General features: G+C 36.2%; 2 protein-coding genes across 2 annotated transcripts; one reads left to right on the top strand and one right to left on the bottom strand.

Annotated features, from left to right (window-relative positions):
- Nucleotides 1-30: 30 nt before the first annotated feature.
- LOC135689416 (uncharacterized) lies at nt 31-6,067 on the top strand. Its single transcript, XM_065206636.2, has 5 exons — nt 31-219; nt 1,363-1,449; nt 4,132-4,200; nt 4,975-4,986; nt 5,372-6,067. Exons 1-5 carry the CDS (start codon nt 82-84, stop codon nt 5,489-5,491), a joined length of 426 nt encoding a protein of 141 aa, XP_065062708.1. The 5' UTR covers nt 31-81; the 3' UTR covers nt 5,492-6,067.
- Nucleotides 6,068-6,181: 114 nt separating this feature from the next.
- On the bottom strand, nt 6,182-22,834 carry LOC135689407 (uncharacterized). The gene is made up of 18 exons (XM_065206624.2): nt 22,485-22,834; nt 18,631-18,888; nt 17,734-17,879; nt 17,244-17,422; nt 16,867-16,995; nt 16,170-16,442; nt 15,380-15,745; nt 14,638-15,129; nt 13,741-13,863; nt 12,872-12,982; nt 11,442-11,564; nt 10,409-10,537; nt 9,879-9,971; nt 9,127-9,366; nt 8,496-8,649; nt 7,974-8,193; nt 7,103-7,280; nt 6,182-6,424 (listed from the first exon to the last, which is right to left on the bottom strand). Exons 1-18 carry the CDS (start codon nt 22,674-22,676, stop codon nt 6,342-6,344), a joined length of 3,489 nt encoding a protein of 1,162 aa, XP_065062696.2. The 5' UTR covers nt 22,677-22,834; the 3' UTR covers nt 6,182-6,341.
- Nucleotides 22,835-23,401: the final 567 nt, after the last annotated feature.

Genomic DNA, 23,401 nt, shown 5'->3' with positions numbered 1-23,401 from the left:
GGCTCCTTTATGCTGAGCCTCACTTTCGCTACGAGACTAACAGAAAAGAGGAAATAAACATTGTGAATATAGATTGAAAGTATGATTGAGTTTATTTTACTCGTAAATAAACAAGGCCAGACAAGACTAGCGAAATATTATGGATATAAAGAACAACAGATAAGAGTTGCAATGGAAGCAGAAATCGTCAGAAAATGTCTTGCAAGAGCAGACAATCAGGTAACGTAATTTGGAAGTTCACAGTTTCAGTTTTTATTGCATACATTTGTTGCAACTATCAAAACTATCATTTTGTTGCAACAAGGTAAAACAGTTCCTTAACATAAACTTAGAAAAAATTAATATATTAATGTCCGATTGATAAAATTCACAGAATATAAAAGGAGGAATAAATTGTATAGTGAGAAAATTATTTAAAGTAGGAAAGCTCACTCAGTAGATAAACTAATAGACGAAAGAGCATTCCCTATATATAAAAATCTATGATTTATGTAGTCAAATATTTGAAAATGGCATACCAAGCAGAAAACTAGATATGCTCCAGTGTGGAATCCATGTAGCTTACGCAGGTTTTGGCTTGCACTAAATACTCTCCATGGTATTTCTACTGTTTGTCGGCATATGTCTGGTGAGAGCTTTACATGGATTCCACCCTGGGCTATGCTTTAGCTGGATGTCAATATGTTGCAGCCAGGATTTTTGCACTCTTATCATTTTGCACTAACACTAGATATGAACGCTAAGATGACATGAACTGCCATGTCAGGTCATATATGATCATTTTGAAATGTCCAAGAACGTGGTTGGTCAGTTGCCAGATTGAAAAAATTTGGTTTGCACAGGGAATTTTTTTATCCTTCATTCAGTCCATGCATTGTTAAGATTTTGCTGTAGATTCCATGCACAATATTTGTTTATATGGTCATATTCCCCGCGAATATTCCACAATTTAAACTCCTGATTTCTGATAACAAGAAAAAACAAGGCTTCTTTGAAATCCTTTGCTTCAAATTCCACGTAGGGTTTTGCCGGAAACATTCGTTTTCCATCCAGAAAAACTGGTTGGTTGAAATATTACAAAAGTGATTTGAAGATAGAATTTACACCAGAGCTTTCACTGTAAAAATGTAAAATATTCTACCTTTTTGTTGATAATTGAACAAAACTAAACAAGTCAGAAATAAGATATAAATTTAACAAATGATACCAATACCTTCTGATGACATTTAGCTAAGACTCTGCTAAGACTTATTACCATTTTCAGTTTGATGTCTTTTAGCTTGCTAGTGGTATTATAAAATGCTTCTTGTTGGTACTTATGGAATTTCTGTTTTCATACCTGTGTCTTTGATTCTTTTTCAGTGCTCATTCTTTGAATATAAAACTATAAAGATCGTTTATAGACGGTATGCATCTCTGTTTTTTATCATGGGAATTGACAATGGAGAGGTAAGACTTTCATCAATTGTATGGCACTTGCTCATTCTACGACACATATACTTCAAAGTTTTCAAGGGTCCATTGCTCAAACAAGGATGCCTTTGTATGTAATCAGATGGAAATTCTATTTGTAACAGGTTAACTGATATTGCAGTGAAATTGAGTTTAACTTGTAAATTTTATATGATAATCTTGAATGTTGTTACAAGTTTGTCTGATCACATGATTTATGACATCGGAGGCTTCTCATATATAACTCTGCATGTCTCAACTTCTATAGACTTCCTTTGGAGGCTTCTATCAACTTCCTTTGGAGGCGTCACCCAGAGCAAAATTTATGGGACCAAATGCTTTTGGTAATTTTGAGGATGCTGATTTCGAAAATCAATATTATATGGGGAAATTTTGAGGGCCATCAGCCTCTTTTTCATATTTGAAATTTTGGCTTTGCATAAGGAAAGGTAACCTATGAGAAAACAGTTTAAATGGAAATATTAAGTAAAATCTGAAAATTAAAGCATATTTGTTATGCATTAATGCACAAAATTGAATTTTAGGCTGTTGAGGACTAAATAGCATAATCTTACAATTGTCACCCTTGAATAGAGATCTAAAAACTTAAATACATGCCAATTGACAAACTTAAATACATGCCAATATACTTGCTTTCTATTTTCTTAAAAACTGGAAACAAAGTGGAAACAAAGTACCTCTAAAGACTATTCAGTGAAAATTAAGCTGAAGATTAAAGAAATGGTAAAAGAGCATTCAGAAAGACATTATTGGCCTTCAGTTGTGCACTCGAAATAGCATGATGCAGGTGTTGATCTTGAGACAATGCTATAATTTCCTCTTGCACCTGTATCAATGTCTCTCATCACAGTAGATGCCTCCATCAGAAGGACTGTAAGGACCAAATTTTATAAAACTGCCAAGAGTGACAATCATGAGCTCAGATGAACTACCACGTGCAAAGAAATTGAACACAAACTACTTGGGCCTTGCTGCAGCCATTTGTTTGGTTTGCCTTACATCTACAGTAAGAGCAATGGCGACCAAAATACATTCTACCATTCCAGACTGGTACACAAGAATTGTGATCATCTGTGACACATACAAGGACAACAGCATATAAAGGATGGTAAAAGAGTTAAGAGAGGTGAAGTTAGAGATTCTTGACATTCTGATCTCAAAAGCTTTCACAACAACGTAGAAAGCAGAGAAATGTTGTTTTATCCTTTTGAGCTTGCATTTTTTAAGGATCGTAGTCATCTCTTTAGCGGGACAGTGATCATTTCAAATAAATTTCAGTGAACTAAAGTTACAGAGGATCATGCTGAAGTTCTCAAAAACTGGCTCAGTGACCACAATGAAGCAGACTCGAAGTTGGTGGCATGGTCGAAGCTAGGGACTTTTGTTCAATCTCCCTCTGGTGTCTTTGACATTCTAACAATGTTATTGTCACATGATTCGGTGGAAAGAAGATTCTCATAGATGTATAAGAAGTAAGAACCGCAGGATAGGCTGTCTGATGGATTCTGTGAATCTTGCAATGTGTATAAATACAAAGATAAGCCCTGTGTGCTGTGAAATATTTGCATTCGTTTTATTTAATTTATTTTGAATTACATTGGATTTATGTCGCCGTTTTGCTTTGTTCCTGAACTTTATCTTCTCATCGATAACGGTACTGGAAAACAAAGAAAGATAATAGACATTGCATCATGAGATCCAGAAATACAATGCATTACTTGGCCTGCACGTTTTTTCTGGCTATAACTATGTTTCCATTCAAGAAACTCCTGCCAGGCTTCAGACAATTTTTTAAATGGTTTAGAGAAGTATGTCGCGTATCAGATATGAATCAAAGAACATTTTTAGTAGAGTAAAACTTTTTAGTGAGCTGACACAAGTTGATTTTGCAGAAGCTTGAAATACAAACATGGATCCTAGATCTCAGTCTCCTGTCACCATATAAAAAAATCCAAGGCCATATTCTGCTTGCAACTGATATTCGCTATGATTTTCAGACAAGCTGGTGCTTGGATGCTTCAATTGGGCTTCCCAGTAGATCATGGTTGGGATGAATGAGGACCAGCTCTTCTGAATGATACCTGTTACAAAGAATATTTCTGGCAGATTTAACTGAATCAAGCTGAAGCAAAAAAGAGCTTTAAAATTAGAGTGACGTGTACAATAACACAGAAGAAGATTTTGAGCAACTTTGAAACAATTTAACAATGTTGAGATGATCCGGTAGTTTTTTCTTTAGTGTCATTTATCCCTTATTGATGAATAGTGCTGCATAGTTCATATGGACGACAATTCAAAAATCAATCCCATCAAAAAATGTGTTTAACTTTTTAGATGTCTATTTAAGGATGAAAATTCTAAGACACTATTTTCTCATAAAAAAGAGCCTTCCCTTCCCCTTAACAGTGCAAAATTACATCTTATGCATTTATACACAACAAATATGCTCAACCAATTTTCAGACTTTACTTATTTCCATATAAACTGTTTTATCATTGGATACCGTCATATAGGCAAAAACGAAATTGCATTGCAAACACACAAATGAGGCTGATGGCCCCTTTTAACTTTATTAGCTGAGCATTCTTGCAGTTGGCTGTATTAATTCAACTGGTGTCTATTTGTGAATCACAATTTAACTCTTTTTTCTATTTACAGAATGAATTGGGAATTTTAGAATTTATGCATAATATGGTAGAGACAATGGATAAATATTTTGATAGTGTGGTGAGTATTTTATTTGTTGATATTATCTCATGCTTTTGTAATTCAGATTTTGCACAATCACCGGGTTCATTGATTGTGATATGGAGAAAGAAATTCTAGTAATAATTTATTCAAACTGGATGTTTAAAAATCTTTTTTAATGTTTATAATAAAAGTGAAAAAAGTTTGATAAATAGTTCTGAAATGCTTTTTTACTTTTTTAAAGTAAACAATGAATGACCTTTGTTAGCAGATCAGCTGTCTGCTAATTAGCAGCTTTTGTTTGGCAGTAGATTTGAATAGACTTAAAACCATTTGTATCTTGCAATAAAGTATTTTCTGGGTGCTTTCTCGTACGCATTCTTTGTTTCATATATAACTGTTGCAACGCCATTTTATTGCTTTGCTTTAGCTATTTATCAAAATTAGAAATGGCAATATCACACTCGTTTTTTCCTTGTAAGAATCTTTTCTTCAAAAGCTGGTAGACTTCTCAAATAAATGTAGGAAATCCTTATGTTATGCAAGTTGATGAAAATGTGAATCAAGGTCCATGAAACATGTTCACACTGGTCAAGAGAAATGGGTAACCAATAAGTTCAAATTCTGGTTTTGGTAAGGGCCCTTTCTGCCTGTACTCCCGAGTTTAGTACTAAATTTTGTTAATGGTTTGTATTTAGCTAATGTGTTAGTTTTTGCATTAGTATTTGTAAAGTCGTATATTTGTAAAAACTGTCACATGTTTGATTATCTACCTGGTCCAGATTCTAACAGTCCGTTTCCTCTTTATTCTAGTGTGAATTAGATGTATCTTTTCAATGATTTATTTTTGAAACAGTTTCATTTAGCAGATAGGCTGTGATAAACAGGGCTGTCGCAACGGTAGGTTGCGGGGGATGTGATACCCCTATTTAGAATATAATTTCTAAAGTTTTTTGCTTGGAACTCTTTAGAGAGTAAAATGTCGAAGCATTTACACTGTGAAGAGTGTCAGATGAAATGCTGTAGTATGTTTTAGAATTTTTGGTTTTTTCAAAGCCATTTCAAACTTTGGTGCCACCAACAAATTGTTAGTCTTTCTCTTTACCAAGCTGCTTTCAAACATGAAATCACATGAATCATTCGAGACTGAAATCGAGTTTAGCCTACTCTTGTGTGGTGATAATCAACTTTGCCTTAACATCTTGAACAGATAATGTTTAATCTCGGTAAGGCTCATATGCTTATCGATGAAATGGTCACAAGTGGCTGTATTGTGGAGACCAACAAGGCTACTGTTATGGCACCCCTCTATGCACTAGACGAGAGGTGAAGTCAAAAAGACCAGGAGGTTGTTTTAATTCATCTGGAATATACCTATCTTTGGACGAAATTGCGTTGGGAATGATTTAAGGGAGTTGAAGGACATTGGCTTCACTTGCCTCTTAAAAGAACACAAAAAGATGGACACAAAGTATTTGTTATATTATATAAAAATTTCTTCGAATAATAACAAATTGGTATATGCAACGATATGGAATTGAAATATCGTAGAATGTAAAAGTTTACTAGTTGTAAAAAAGTTTATAACGGGTAACATTGATGGCTATTTACAAAGATAGTTCTATCAAAACTATTTGCTTTCGACAGGAAGAGGTAGGCATTGGGCCACACAAATCTCAAAGCAAAAATTATTAAAATCTAATAAAAGCTAATTTTAAATAAGCAGGAATGTCCAATGTTCTTTTCGCTTAATTGTTTTTGTCTAAAATGGTATATTCGACGGATAATAACAGTTTTTTATTTACTAAAACCTCTAAACTGTACGTCACCTCCTTGAATGCCTGTTGCAAATGCTTTATTTCTACTAAACTCTTTTTGAAGGCGACAACATAGCAGGTTCATAATTCACGTGCAATGCATTTCTTTTTCATTCCTCTTTCGTCCAGAAGCCAAATATATGTTTAGGATAGTCATGCTGTCATTTAAATGAAGGAAAGATTTCCAAAGTTATTGTATTTACGTTTAAGAAAGGGCTTTGCGAACAAAAGAGAAAGTGATGCGTGTACGAGCAACAAAGTTTCATATTTCAGCCAAAAGCAGTAGCTGGTCTCCTCCATTCTTTCAGTCAACAGCAACAATCCTTCATTCAAATCATTTGAACAATCCAGTCTCCGCTGTAATCAATAACATGTCCTTCCACCATCAATTCTTGGTAAGCACAATTTTCTACAACCGCCATTTTGCAAGCTGCATATATTTTTACCTAAAGAAAAATAAAATTTTCAAATCTAGCCGATCGACCCCAAATATCAATGCTAGTTATTTTCAAACAATTCACGTTGCAAATCTGGTGCTGGTGTGATTATTTTTCTTTAGAAAAATAACAAAGTTTGTGAAGAATCGAGAAATTTTATTATCATCGGGTAATGCAAGCAAAGTGGATCAAGAACAATCCAGATCGAATAATTTAGATGTTCTTTGACATCATATGAAAATGATCCTATTTTCAACATCTTATGACAACATAATAATCTCAAATAGAGTTTAAATGTAACTTGGAAATATCTATCTTTAGACTTTTAGACTTTTGATCACATAACTTAAAAGAATACCTTAAAGATACCTACAAATACCTCTTGATATGCAAAATTTGCCCAATGTAATAAAGATTTGGTTGAAATGTGGCAAATGAAAGATTTGAAGTAAAAGGTTGAAAGGCTTGGCCCATAAAACCTAAACTCTCATAGATACATAGTTACACTGATTTGAAAGAGAAAGTATATGTGCTCATGTGGCCATATCTCAGCCGATTTGCACTAAATTTCGCACAAATAGAAGAATCTAAGAGCTTTCTCTAACATATGAACAACTGCTGTCAAAATTCAATGTACAATATACACAAATTTTCTATGATTTTAAAAATAGTTCTTGCTGTGCTTACGTGAAGGGCAAGCCGTGACCGATTTGATGTCTAGGATTCTTCCATCTCTTCCAAAGCCGCTGTTGACTTCAGCCATCTTCTCATTGTTTTGTTTGTCATACCTGCCAATATTGTCAGTGACCCAGTTTGTCCAAAACATCATGGAATTGTGCATCGTGATTCCAAATGGATATCCAATCTAGTATTGACAGCATATTAAATTAAATGAATATAAAGCTATTGCCTATCAACTTAAAAAACCTTTGCGAGCGTACTCATGTCTTCAGTTTCTAAACGATCACCATTATTCTCTCGCCGAGTTGACCTCATCGATTTCGCATCTCGCTATTTACAGAAAGTCGTCAAAAATGCACCTCAAATTTGAATTTTTCATCTTATAATTAGCTGATGCTGAAGAATTCACGGCCTTTGGATAGTTCCGTAACGGAATACTTCGTTTTGCATATGAAGATATTTTCAAAGATTTGGCCGGACTTTGCTGCTGCAGTGAAAACACTGGTGAAATGTTAAGGAAATGCTAAAGTTTCTAAACGGCGTAATTTGTCACCCATCTCTCCAAATAACATGAAATTTTCTACACGACTATTTTTAAGATCCAACTCCAAATCTGGTAAGTTTGGTACTTTAGAAAAGACCTATGTTACTAATTGGTCTGAAATTTTCCAAATTGAGTCTTTTTCTCAGAATTCATCCATCACTCGGTTACCTAAATGTTTTTCGATCACATTTCTAACAAGTGCTTTACATATCAATTGTTAGCAAAAAAAGTCTAATAGCAGCTATTTTAAAATCTATCCCCTTTTCGACATCAATTTGCCAATCTATGACATGATTGCTATGTATACTTGTCAAAAACGCACGCAAAGCATACCTTTTTACCAAAATATCTTTGGTTTCTCCCGTCCAGATTGATACAAGACAAGAATTGCAGTGCTGCATCAGTCCAACATAAGTCACGTGCTTTGTAGTCAATTGTGAGCCCATTTGGCAGCCCAATATCACGTGAAACAAGAAGACGACGGCCAGTACCATCCATCGATGCTACTTCAATTCGAGGTTGTCGTCTGTCCCAGTCCGCCCAAAAGAGCTGGCTACAATAAGCAGTTTGTGGGATTTATAGATCATGCTTATGATTGAACTTTTAAGGATATTGAAACTATAAACGTTTATATAATTTACAAGATACTTAATTGGCTTATTTGCGAATGTATAGAACATGCTGCCATTTAAAGATCATCAAGCGCTGGAGAAGGAGGGATACTCTGCAACACAGTTTCAGGTTATTGACCGCTATGCTTTCGTTCAAAATTAATATATGCTTCCTTCTATCTGACCTTTGTGAAGATAAAACCGGTCCACAGTCATCAATAAAATGCAGTACATGGCTACTCACCCGGTATATGGATTGCAAACAATGGGTCGTGGATGGGTTATGCCTTCTTTGATAAGAACTTTTCTGTATTTACCGTCCAATCGAGAAACCTGAATCTCGTTGAAACCGTTGTCTGTCCAAAACATATTCCGGCCAAGCCAATCGATGGTAAGACCTTAAAAGGGAAAACAACAGCTATGATCAAATTTGTCCTTCTGCCAAGAAATTAACCTTTACAACTATCAACAGTTCTACTAGAGACAGATGACACTTTGCGTCTTGACGAATCGGAACAAATGTCCTGGTAAAGATTTGATATTCATAGCAATGTAATGTAATGCGTCATGCATGCATACAATAAAATGTGAAAATGTATGCAATGAGTTAATCCCAGTTTTGTGCGATCCAGATTTCCATCCCCTTCTCATGAGCGACGTTAGGTCATCTATTTAGAGTGAACCTTTCTTCCAGATTTACCTCTCAACTTTCATAGATAAAGAAAAAGGTTGCAATCTGCATGTTGTTTTCATATTTGTCTAGTAGCAATCAATGTACTCATCATTGTATTTGTCTAGTAGCCGACGTTAAACTATTGTAAGTTATTAAAATATTGGCAATAAAGAACTAATCAAGAGAAGAGTCAGTTACCAACCTTGCGGGTCACCAAGTTTTTCTATGACCTTTTCCATCGCAGTACCATCATAGTTTGATCTCTGAATGCTGCCTAATGTGATGTCAGTCCAGTAAACCTTTTTATCTCTGCAGTCATAGTCGACCCCAACCATGAGATTGCTTGTCTTGCGATAAATGTACCCGTATGACATTGAGCCATAAGGATAGGAAAACCTCTTGATGTTGCCTCCTTGTGAATACAGCAGAAATTCATCTCCAACTGTTTGGGAGGCAAGAATGTGTATGAAAAATCCAGCAAAATCTATGAGACTTATAATGAACAATAATTTATCGGACCTCTCCCCTTGCAAGTCGGTGTTCATTTTAGAAGAAATTTTTTATTCATCAGACTGCCTAAAAATATTTCGAGTTATTAAAGAAATACAAACACACAGGACTTAAAAAATAAAAAAAGGATTGTATCTTGAAAAAGGATTGCATCTATTGTCTTTCAGCATACTTTTCAGCCTTGACGCATTAACCTCACACATGTATCATAAGATATCCCAAGGAAAAGTTAGAAATTGCCTAACGTTGCAAGGGATGTTGGATCAGAGCCAATGGGAGAGTATACACAGTTTAGAACGATAGTGATCTAAACAATGTGGCCTGAGATTGACAAAATTCTTTAATGCTTCAACGCAACTAAATGCTTCATTACTAAAATGCATGCCGTTTTGCACAAACAAAGTGCCTTTTCCTGACAAAAGCGAGCTAAAGCGAAGTAATTACCCCATTGGCAAATTTCTCCAGAATATCCTGGTGCGCAGCTACATCCAAATTTACCAATACATGTTCCACCATTGAGACACCTGGGACAATCGGCTAAAAGAATGAAATAATTCATTATGTACTAGCTAAAGGGCTAGAAGGATAAGGTAGGTTTCTATCTCTTTATTTCAAATGGCCTCGTTCTTCTGTTGTAGAGATGACATTGTTTACTCTTCATTTCGAAAAGGCACAATGTTTCAAATGATCAGTATCGAAATTCCAAAATTGTCTTTTTATTGGGTCCTCACTCCTTATATAGCTACTGCCTATACCGCCAGTAATAATAACTGGCAGAATTGACCATAGCTCTAACTTCAAGCAACATTTAACCCTAAATGGGTTCTAAACATGATGGGTACATTTTTTACAATTTCCTTTTTCTCTGAAAGCCTGGCAGTAATTCTAAAAGTGATCCGACACATTTTTTGTATTAAAATATAAATTTTTTGTATGAGAAAGAAATAGACAAATTATTATTGCTATACACTTACGAAAGCAGTTTCGTTTTCTATATCCGAAATGAAACCCCTTTGGACACGAGCATTGAAAGGAGCCGGGTATTTCCGTGCATACAGCGCGATCGCCACAGGCATCTTTTTTCTCTGTGCATTCTGGGATGTCTGTAGAAAGAATGTTAGTTGTATTATATGTATTCAGCGACAAGATGTATTAAAAAGGTTATCAAATACCGTTTAATCGAGTGATTTCAAGGCTAATCATAATAAATAGCTGGAAGATTCGGGAAATGTTTGGGTAGAGGCTTATTCTAAGAGACACAAATGAGAGGGTTTGAAAAACGTTTTACAAAAGACACTCCACAAATAGCTTGTTTTTAAATCTTTGACATTTCTTAATTTCACTTTGTCAAACACAACACACAACATTTGCACAACGATGTTAGGAGCCAAAGTTTTGAAAATGTTTCGTTTAATTTTCAGCTCTCAATTGTCTATGAATACTGGATTTATCAAGAGCTAAAATCATGTATTGTAAACATGGAATGTTTTGATAGGGATTCAGTTTGAAAGTATCAATTAAAGTATCAACAATTAGGGGTCGCTTTTGTTTAAAAGGGCCCTGATCGAACCGTTCCAAATGGAGCTGCTAAACTGCCCAAACGCGTATGCCTGGCTAACCGATCCCATTTGGAACCGATCTCGTCGAGGTTCCGTTGCAACGCATGGAGCCGTTCCAAATGGGATACAGATTGATGCGTGGGTGCGTACTGTGTTTTCAGATAACTTATCAAATAGCTGATTGAGCAAACTAAACGTAAACCAGTCATTGCATTTTACGAAAAAGACGAAAAGACTTCGACGTAAAACCGGCTCCGCAGATACTTCCTACTACGCAGCGCGGTTTTCCCGTTGCAAGGCGACGCCTTTCCGTAGCCACATGGAACAGTTCCATTTGGAACAGTTCAAAGAGGTCCCGTGTAAACGTAGCCTTAAATCCCGTGTAAAAACTAAAAGACAAATAAAACGTGATTTAAATAAACCCAAACGCCTTCAAGCAACCGCTCACCAAAGCACTGAGTTCCATTCTTGCGGAAACCTTGATTGCAAACACATTTGTAAGAGCCAATCGAATTTACGCAACGCGAATGTGATTGACAGATTATTCTCATCTCCTGACATTCATCGATATCTGTGCAAAACAAGCAAAACATAATGTTACCATGTTACCATATCAATTGAAACAAAACACATTTTGTTCTCGGAAATTTGTAAAAAGCTAAACTGTAATTGTGTTAGATCTTCATTTTTTAATGTCCGATTTTTACCGTCTGAAATATTTACTTTTGCCGTTAAATGTCACAGTTATCTTATGGAAATCAAAGCTTACAAAGTAATTATCATTTCACTAAAGACGCCCACAAAGGCTTTATTACTGTCTATGTCGTCAATAATTTCATTTGATTTAAAAACATACGCGTCAAACAGGGTGTAATTCCTTCTTAGAAATGTACGTCTTCGTTTTAGCTGCAATCAGGTAACTCAATCTTTTACATTTTCATTATTTCTTGTATTCTTCAAGCTTTTACATTAGATCATTGTTACAGTACATGTTATAAATGTCCAATGAAATTTAGCTCTCCAATGAAGCTCTCCAAAGGGACAATATCGTTGTGGTATTTCTCGCTATGTTATGTTCACAAGAAAGTTGTTTTTTCTTTTAGTTGAGCAAATATGCAATGATGATAAGAAAAAGATTCTAAGAGAATGCTATTGCTTGTTTTAAAATCACTTTGATTTTAGTTTTTGCAACAGATAATAAACTAAATCAATTTTTAAATTGATGTTACGCTAATGGTTTTTTTGAGCCGCTGGTCACATAAAATAGTTGCAACAAAATTTCTTGAGAAATTGTTCTTTTATCCCTTTTCACGATTAAGGGAAACGTTATCACAACCTCCTTTCATCGTAATCACGTCCATCAACAACGGCGATGACGTCACAATTACGTGTGTGTGACCTTTCAGCCTGAGCTTAAATCACAGCTCTTGTTTCTTATTCAGAGTTAACTGCGCTTGCTCTTAAATGAAAGCAGTCATCACGCAATCACGAATATGAACTAATCCATTCGATAGGTTAAAGGCGGTACACATAGGGATGGATTTCAATGCAATATCCAACTTAACTTTACCTCAACGAAAGAAGAGAAAAAGCTAATTTAAAGTACATCCCGCCAATCTCTTGAAAGATCTAATGTTACTAGATTTATGTCGAATTTGATAAATATTGTGCATTTACTTTCTCAATGTCATCTACAAGAAGTTTTATAACCAAGTTGCATCCTACTCGTGGTTTTTTGAGAATTTTCCGAGATCTGATATCAAAACCAGAGTGCTGTATGTCCGAATATCACCATAAACTCAAGAAGTCATGGTAAAAATACTGTCTATTAACCACCTCTGTTTATTAGAAAAGTTATGTCAAAAGATTCCAACAAACCAACACAGCTGTATCCGTCGCCTTTGAAACCAAGCTTGCAGACACAATACTTGGCTCCCTCCGCATCATTGTAGCATTCTGCTTGTTTGTGGCATTCACATGGAGTATCGACTGCAAACGAGACACACAAGTTAGCATAAAGAAGCAGTAAGCACGTTTTAAGCATTTGCCAGCAGACCATTTTGCCAACTACAGCTGCGCTATGGCTGCTCAATTCTTACACTCTGCCAGTGTTAGACAACGAAAGTTGGTCGCTGAAGCTTCTCAACGGTCAATTGCACTAAAGTTTTAAGACTGCATAGTGACGTAAAGAAAAAAGCCTCTTTCTTTGATTACCTTTGTGGTGTAAATAAGAAACTTATTCATTTGAAACAGTAAATCATTCAATTGCCAATTAAAGTACTTCGGTAACTGTTTTTGTTAAAATCACTTTTCCTCTTGAGAACTCACAAACCAATCTAGATGCTTTAGTTTTTTTTGGATTCAATGAGTTTAAAGTAGTGAGAGTACAAAAATTTGCTTAAAAAGTTCCAGCTGCCTCGATAATAGGATACATAACTGGCAGGCTTAGTTTTCTGAACCTTAAAAGAAAATCTGCTTAGATATTGGAATCCTTTAAGTTCCGTCTGCTTTCATCTTCGAAGCTCGTCAACAAGAACTTGGCTGCCACACATGATCAGGAGAGAACGACGAAAAGAGGAAAACTGCTATAAGTAACTGCCCTCTCTTTTTAACCTCTTCCTAGGACAAACACCCCCTGAAATATCACGCAATCCAGAAAAGGTTTTGGAACAAATATGGAATTTGTAAGGATTTATTAGACACGATTTCATGCTTGTTTCTTGAGTCGAAACACGTAACGAACTCACCAAAACACCTGAGTCCGTCACCAATGTAGCCTTCTTTGCATTTACAAAAATACTGTGATTGTTCTCTGATGCACTCTGAATGCTCATCGCACATGTGGCTGCCACAGCTGATCCTCCTGTCAACTAAACAGAAAAGACATCAGGCAAATATGCAGTGATATATGAAGACATATGGAGAATCCCAAACATTTATCTTTTCAACCATTTTGCTTTTAATAAACAAGCACTAAAGTTTCTGATCTTTACATTTCTCAGGTACTGGGTAAAATATGGATTTATGCGTTAAAAATACCGCTTAGAAAGACACTTATTAAGTACAAGTGTGTTCGTAGGATCCATTGGTAGAAATACCGTATTTCCTCTAATGGATGTTTTTCCTCGGTGTCTATTACAAAATATAACTTTTGATGCGCCGTTAAATAGAGGGTGGCGTTTATCAGAGAGCAGCGTTCAATAGAGGAAATTCGGTATATCTGTTTATAGTCAAGCTTACAAAGGCCAACTTGCATACAAAGGTTTTGCCATAACTCAGTAAAAATGCTAGGTCTTAGTCCATTTGATATCAATGCATTTGATATGTCAGACACATTTGGTATCAATGCATCGATTGGTATTCTTTCTCTTCTATCGATTGCATTAAGTTTTTTATCTCGTAGTGCTTGATTCGGTTTTTAATTGTCGAAGTTTGGTTTTTAAAAATTTCTGTGATGCATCATTTCGGTTTTCAACCATGAAAGTCGATTTATCACAAGTTTGGTTATTTTTGTCTGGTCGGAGAAGCTCCAACTTCTGCCAGTTTAACCGTACCTTTATAAACAGGATGTTTTAATTTGGCTATATGTTTAAAAGCTCAAGATCGAAAGCATTAACTAATGTCAAATATTTAACAATCTATACCGATGCAGGAAGTGCCATTTCCTACGAATCCTATATTACAGACGCATTTTCCTCTTCCGCCCACCGCTTTGCAGATGGCATTTTCAGCACACTTCTGAGGTTCACAGTTAGGTGGCTTTGTCGTCATTACATCTGCCTTTGTTGTTATTGGCGTGGTCATCGGTCCTTCACTTGGCAAAGCAGGTTTCGTTGGCTGCATGGTTATTTCTGGACTCCCTCTTACCACAGAAGTCATTTGTCTAGCGTTGTCTGGGAAACTGCTTGCTTGCCTTATGCTTCCAGTTACCAAAACTTTTGCCTCTTCTCTTGAAGGTGTTTCAGTTGCGGCCTTTGTTTCCGTTTCTCTCTTTGCAAAAGTTGACGCAGTCGGTTTAGCTTTTGTTGTTATTTCCAGCTGCTCCGTCTTGGTAGAGGTAGGTTTCGGCATGGCTTGCGTGGTTTTCTTGGGAGCCTTTGTAGTCTTTGGAGTTGTATGGATCTTCACTGAAGGGACTAGAAAGCAATAATCTTCAAGTTTGAATTAATAACGAACCTTTCTAAAAGGAAGGTATTTGGAACTATGTAATTCAGTTTACTTCCTTCAAAATCCTTGATTTCAAGTCCCTAGCCAATGCAAATAGATTGAAAACAGTTTTTAACAACGTTAATTTTTGTGTTGCTACAAAGTATCAGGAAACCCTTCATATATAATGCCTTAGCTATTATCTGCTAAAGGTATGAAATTCTATTAAAGAAGATGTACCTGAAATAGTATATTTTTGCCTGTATCTCAAAAAGCCACTGCTTGAATCTTGAAAAAACGAAGTCTCTGTACTGGATATCCGAACCAGGGCTCTATACGCGCTCACATTATTAAATGGCTCGAAGCTAATTTCCCTGTTTATTTTGTATTCGATTGTTACGTCATCAATGATGTAAGAGGCAGTTCCTTCGCTGTACATCTTCATGTTATCACCCATAGCATAGGTTTCAGCGTACGAGCCAATTCTACTCAAAGTCTCTGGCTGAGCCAATGGGATCGGGACATCTCCTTGCACATCTGTGTCAAAAACTAGGCTGTTGAATGAATCATATCCCTTCATATGCTGCTCTATGTGAAGTATTTCTCCTGTAATGACAAGCAAAATTTGAAAAAAAGCAAAGTCCTGTCTGAACGCAGCCTAGCATGTGAATCAAATGAAACAAAATTTAACGTAATCAAACAAAGCCAAAAACCCCAAACAAAATCAACCATTGTTGCTTATTTTCTACATTTAATCGTCCCTAGCAATGTTCCAAACTACTCCAGAAATCCCCTTTTGGGTAAGATTTTAAATGGAGCTCAAGAAAGCAATTTTTAGCAAGTAATTGTTAGCATTATTAGCCAAATGTACCAAGATCAACTTAGATTGATGATATGATATCAAATTCTTCGTGTATGCATCAATCAGACTGGCTGATACATTGTTAGAAAGACTTCAAGAAAGTAAACGGGGTTTTAGAAATAGGTATTGGAAAAGTAATTCTGCAAAATCATGTTAAATTTGTGCTACCTGTTTTGAAGGTGATGATGCTTGTAGCTTTGAATCGGTTTCCAACAACACTTATACCTTGACTACCATCACTACTCTTTCCAAACAGCCAGCCGACTATTCCAGCGACAGCTGGTAGCATCTTCAAAGAATGACCGATTCTTGATGTTACAGGATCGATAGAAAGAACGAGATCTCCATTTCTACTTGAAACTTGCGCAGCAAAAGAGGCACGATCAACTCCAACATCATTTATTTTCCCAGTGACTTTTCCTTCTAGATTAACAATTGAATCTATGAAGTAGATGGTCATATCTTCAGCAAAATCTCACTAGTACCTCTTAACATGGATCAAAAAATAATAAAGTACAGGTTGTAAGGACCAACAAAATATATTTGATGATTATATCCAATTAAATGAAGACTAACTTTTTACCATACTGCCAAACATTCGAATTCCATTATCATCTTGGAGCCCAAGACTGTAGCTAAGATCTTTCGGTTTTTTGTTACGTTCACTTCAGAATGTAACTTGGTTATAAAATGTAAACGTAATTTCTATGCGTTTAATTGTCATTGAAATTATAGGCTATTTGGACACTCGGGGATTTTAAGATACCAAGAACCAGATCGCAGAGTTTATGCTGAGCAATATAGAAATTTTCTAAAATCTCTCACAGATCTTTAAAATAGGATTAGGCAGGTGAGTAATATTCACATTTCCTAATGCAGACTCTTCCATTGCCAAAGTATCCAGCAGTGCATTTGCATTTGTAACCAATGTTCACATTAAAACAATCCGAAAATCGATGGCACACTGAAAGGCCTTCCTTGCATTCGTCAGTATCTAAAGAAACAAAACGATTGTGTTACAGTGAATCGGCGGAGCGATTTAACAGCGTTTGAAGATGTCACTTTTGAACTTTGAACTGCGCAGTATCTTCTGGTCACGCGCGCAATTAAGAAGTAAAAACAACCTTGTAGGATAAACTCTTTGACAAGGTTTTTCGATCAGTTTAAAAGTTTTATCTTATAGCGTTTGCTTCGAGACCTTAATTCTCAGGAACAAAAGGTCATGATATTACAGTTACGAACCTTGAGGAACTATCCTGCCACTGGTTGGGTTGTAAACTGGGTGCAAATCAGGCATCTGCACCTGAAAGAGGCCAGAGGATCCCATCAAGAACATCCACTTTCCAGAAGTCAATGTATTAGAATACTTGAAAAGGTACTCAATGTGCCGACCACGCCGAGCATCAAGTAGTTCTGTGAGCCTACGATCAGTTAAAAGGTAAGAACAGAACTTATAATTTCGAATGAGATAAATCTAACAACAGACTTAGTGCATGCGAGCTTGTGATTTTATTTTCTGCAACATCCTGTTCAAAAAACAATCTGCCTTATATCCATGGCTAATTCATTTGAAATGAATTTATACATATCAATACCTTATTATTACACGACTATCGAGGCTCAGCAAAAATTAGGTATTCTTATAAAAAAGTGTGTAGTGAAGAAAAAAGCATTTTGAATATAAGAGAAGTCATCACCAGAAATCATGCCTATGGGCTCAAGTCACTCTCACCTAACACTGTCTCCGCTGCTAAACCCGGCCTGAGCTTCGAGAAATCGAACAGAGTTGTCGAATGTGAAACCGTTCCGGTTTTTAAAAAGAAACAAAGCAAATGTCTTTTCTTTCCCTATGATGATTACATTTTGAACCGTCGTTTTCTAGAAAGGCAAGAAAGGAAACTCTCCTACAAATAAAGCCATGTTGTAGCAAACATAAGAACGAAGTAAAAAAGAACGAACGCACACTAAATAACTTTTCTTTGGATGCAAGAACATTTCCAGCATATTACAAAGTTGTCGTAACGTTGAAGTTAGCATTAAGACAGTTGCCAGTGGATGGCATAGCTCCTGCTTTCTCCTCGCTTTTTTTCTTCATTCTAAGTTATTTAAAACTTTGAAAGAATATTACGTCAATTAACCTATATAATGAAGTTTGGCGTACTCTTGAATCATCAATAAAAAAAGGTTCCTAAATGTAGACCACCTACTCTATCTATTTTAGATAATATGATGGCTTTACACTGCTTCTTAAAAAGCAAATCTAAAACAGTTGTTAGAGGCGCTGACTAAAGACCCAAGGGTCCGTGTTTCGAGTCCCTGGCATGACCAAACTTTCACCCAGAGTAGGGAGAGTCGCCAGCTCTCTGTTATTCCAGGCGTAGGAATCACGAGATGTGGTCACATCGAGAGGAAGGATCAGGACACTGCTCGATAAGCATAGCTTCTCAGTGCCCTAAAACTACCTTCGGATGCTAGGTAGAAACAAATACAAACAAATTATAAGGAAGGAGCCACAAGCCATGTTGGAGTTTAGTTTATAATTTGTATTTGTGAACAAACTTGTTCTTCTCTATTTAAATTTTAAACATCTACCTACTTTAGTTTTTAAAAGTGAACTGGATGAACAAACCTGCGAAAGAAGTCCATCCCACGTAACAACAACAACTGCTTTGGCTCTGAATTCTTTTTCGCGCGCAAAGTGAGCGTAAACGTCATAATTTGCTCGATTCAATTGCTCTTCCCTTGACGTCACAGCAATTCTAATTGATCCAAGGTCATTGTTATCTTGTATTTCAACCATACATGGTGCCATGACCTTGTTTTGACTGAAATAGCTTGGTATCCAGATTTTCTCATCTGCAAAGGTGACATATCCGTTTGTATGCGCCTGTAAAGAGTAGCAAAAATTGCATTGAAAACAGTGTGTCCGCATACTTTGAAAGGAATGTTGATTCGTCTAAACGCACTGACGTGCAAGTTGCTTCGTCTAAACGCACTGACGTGCAAGTTGCTTCGTCTAAAAGCACTGACATGCACGTTGCTTCGTCTTAAGAAACTGACCTGCAAGTTTCTCGTCTAAACGAACTGACATGCAAGTTTTTTGTCTAAACGAACTGACATGCAAGTTGCTTCGACGAAACAAGCCAAATCAGAAAATAGCTGAATCCATGCCAGCATTTTACCACCAGTTTAAAAAATTATGTATGCAACTGTAATTTATGCTTTCTCTTTTGTACTTATCTCAAAAAGTGAACATTTCAGATTATCTATAATTTTTTTTCAAAAACAATAACATTTGAAACCTTCAATATCCCATTCTAAGGCCTATTTCCCATTCACGCATCAGCTAGGCAAACACTATTTTAGTCGAATTAACGTACCATTTTTCCGCAATTTTCAGAAACATTCTTCTAATCAAAATATAACACATAAGAGCTTCTCGTCTCTTTTAACTCATATCTTGGATCAAACCCACGTATTGCGGCGTTGATTCGAACAAACATGATCTCAATATAATACTATAACGACAAAAGCCTTGTGCCATCCAGACATCTATCGCAAGCAAACATGGTCTAAACGCCTCCATTAATTGAGTAAATACATCACATTCTACAATATCAGACAGATGTGCAAATATTTGCCAGGTTTAACATTAGATATTTTAATTCAATACGTCAAATGATTCATTTTGCATGAGTTTTAAACAGCATATTAACATTAGAAATCAACGAAAATTAACCTTATCTTTCTATTATACAATTAACCTACTGGCCTGCTGTAACTTTGAGGCTTTTTAAAAACTTGATTTAAAGCTATTCACAAATGGGAACCCACTTTGTGCAAAATGCTACTTTCTGATTTTCCCAACTACCAATGACTTAAAAGTCGCTATGGATGAACAACATGTGTTTTCTTCAAGAATCGCCAAATTGTGCAAATGCATTGCCGTTATTCATCAATTTTTCTCGAAGCCTATGTTTCTATTTTATATTGACAAAGTCCTAAATGAGTGTTTCTGCATGTAACTTCTTTCTAGCGATTAAGTTCGATCTATTTTGCCACTATTACTACATTGGAACGCTTTAAGCTAAGGAAAAAGCCATGTTTGCGCTCCAATTTTATCTTTTTCTACATTAAAGTTAGTGACAAAGAGCCATTGTCATCACAAAGCCAATCGAAACATATTTTGATAAAACAGGGATGGAAAATGACACCAGCTGATGGCTCGATAGCTTTTAAATGTATATTTTTTACGTTGAATTTGTTTCCTAAAAGAATTGAAGAATTGGAAGGGTAGAGTAAAGTTTTTTTCTAGTGTGCCTCTTTTCGCATTTCGCTTTTTCTCTTATTGTATATAAAGTGAAAGGTTGAGAAAATACCAAACTAAAGTGTATGTACTTTAAAACTCATTCCAAAATTGATTTATACATGATCCCCAAGAAACAGCACAATTGAAAAGAATGGAGAGCAATAGATCAATTGAGTTCAACCCTCATTGTACAAAAAAACAAAAACCTCGCTAAAAAAACGCATTTTGACGGGTTGTTAAGTCTGCTTCAATTCTCTTAAACATTGAACTTTAACTCAATCCAGGCCCATTTAATCAATTTATATTGTACTAATTCGAGACGGGGAGACAGTAAATCAGGGCGAGTGCCCTGTATTTGTGCCTCAAAAGTCAATTTCGCAAATTTCCTCTGGTTCTGAAGGCGAACCGAATGAGAACCGAATACACCGAGCCGTTTTTACTTTCTTTGCCGCTTCTTCTTTGCAACAGAAGCTAATCCTTCGGCAATCAAGCTGAAGTGGAAATGCTCATTTTCACACAATAGCAGGATTAGCATTAATCTAACAAGGTGCATCATCATTGAAATGAAAGCCCTTTATAATCACAGATTCATCAGTTCAAAGGACATGTATCCGTAATGCCTTGGCTTCACATCACAGGTTTGTTTGCCAATATCCTTGCGGAGCTCTAATACCCAATGCAAAAGGAAGTTTTTAAGATTTCTTTTATGTCCAAGTTGTGATCTTGCGAGATCCACTTGACATCAACTCGCTTTCGAATTGTCACGCAATGTAACATTTGAACATTGACCTAAGCCCAGTTGAGAGTTTCTTTGCTGTACAAAGCAGGGTATAAAGGGCCATTGATCATAAAGTCAACGCGTCATCATTGACAAAAAGTTCGTGCAAGTTAATATCAAAACCAACAGAGATGTTCTCTTTTATCTAACCAAAGTCTCTCCACTTCGTTGATGTAATAATTCGAACCCAGTTAAGTTTTCTAAAGGATTTAAAAAGACCGTCCTTGCGGTCTAAAGACTTCATCCAGTAGATGCAAAATAATGCTGTGGATAGCAATGATACTTGATTTTCCCAACTATTTGCTATGAAAACGAGTACTGAATGAACAAATTCTGACATTAGAAGTCCAAGTCTGACAGGGTCCCGTGTTCGAAGTCATTCGATCCGACTCAACACGAAAAAGTATGCTAGCCTACATATGTCATATTTAAAAAACATTGGAAGAAACAGTAGGAATGTTTTGAAGCTGTCTGCCTCAAATATCATGAAATATGACAAAGAAACAGATGGCACTTCTGATTTTCTATGGCTGGTGAATCCATTCATTGAGACACAGAGCAAAGAAGGCCAGCTACAAAGATTCCGCGCCAGCCAATCGAGGCAACATTTTTCAAGAAATAAACGTTTAGAAACTCACAAACAAAGTAATTGTTATATCTACACAAAACGATAAACTTATGTTAGCAAAAAAATTTTAGTATTTCTAAATGCGAGTGATTTGGAGTTTCTCACAGAATGACTTTGCCCCACACCACAATGCTACTTAAAAACTGTCTAAAATATTGATTTATGAGAATAAGGTCAGCTTGGGGGGGGGGGGGGGAATGGAGTTTTCGAAGTTTTTGGAAAGAGAAAGGGAGCTGCTTGTTGGCAAGAAAGTTTTCTCAAATGTAAATGATTTTTGCAATCCTTCGAAAGAGAGGGGAGTATTATTGTCCTACTGCGAAAGGCTTTCTCCTGCCTTCTTAAGTTTATAAGAGGGAGTCATCTTGTCCAAATGTTAGCTCCCTTGAAAATAATCTAGTGACAGAAACTGATCAACCAGGTCAATACTAATTTCCTGTAAGGCTGCTGAAAAGGAACGTTTTCACCTGAATAGGATATAGCCATAGTTGAAAAAGGAATTGTGTTCGTCATATATAAAAAAAATTCAAGTGCATAAAAATCAGCAAAATATTCCAGCATGATTCTGTTGTGTAAGAAACCATCTATTAACTGCTTGGGCGTCTGTATTAAGATTGTATTTTAGGTCAATTTTGTTCAACAAAGTTTTCACTTTAACATACTGTATGTAACAACTTTCCAACCGTCAAATTCGTTATTTTTGTGGTTTAAATTATGATGCGACGATAAAATGTAACGTATCTTCAAACAATAAATGAATTGATAACTTACATATATGGCCGTGAACTTCTCATTGTAAAAGTGAACCGGCGACGGCAGATCAACTTTGGCAATTGCTTTCCCGAAGTCTCTGCTTCCTGAGACATCATAAAGAAATTCATCGAAAGACGCTTTGCAAAACGAAAAAAGCATTGCTAATTGCAAAGCTAAAACATATCGCAAAATTCCTTGCTGGAAACCCATTTTGCACTTGCGATGCACCGCTCAGCACTCGCCGTCTACCGTATAGCACCGTTCTACTCACGACCTTTCTGCTGTTCTGAAACCATGATTGGAGAAGGCATTGTTTTCAAAACCATGTTATTTGTTAACAATACAAAAGCATTGTTATTTATAGAGAGCTTAACCGCTTGTAGGCAACGCCAACCCGGCAAAATCTAATGCAACAGGGAATTGCCTTCGGTCGAATTTCCTTATAATCCCAGCTGCTAATAGCGGATCTCAGATTAAGACATAGATTGAGGTGGCTAATGAGCCTAAGTGGACATGCGAGGGATTCAGAAGAATGTCGTCAATTGTCCACGTTCTTTCAGATCTTGAAACAACTTTCAACGTTCAACTTGGCATTGTTTTCTTGTTTAAATAGGAGGTGACCTTTTGATCAATTTTTGCTATCACACAAATCGGGGTTGCTAGATGTTTGGAATGGTTGGCGGCCAAATACTTTACCGTGAACGATCAAACTCGGCCAGCCAATCAAATATACAAAGAAAGCTAAAATTTGGCTAATTCGCGGTTCCCAGTTGACGTCATAAAATTTGCACCTCACTATCTACAAAACTTTGTCAAAAATTAGAATCAGATTTGAAATTGTCACGGTACATGAATACCGGTAGTCTTCATGTAGACTTTGATATATTTATCATATTCAATGTATTCAGAATTTGATATTTTTGTATACTTTTAGC

Source organism: Rhopilema esculentum, chromosome 10 (genome assembly GCF_057945365.1).
Source record: "Rhopilema esculentum isolate cy_ngs chromosome 10, ASM5794536v1, whole genome shotgun sequence".
In the NCBI taxonomy this organism is placed as follows: Eukaryota; Metazoa; Cnidaria; class Scyphozoa; order Rhizostomeae; family Rhizostomatidae; genus Rhopilema; species Rhopilema esculentum.
Note: the sequence above shows the minus strand (reverse complement) of the source record. Positions and strands in the feature narration are given on the sequence as shown.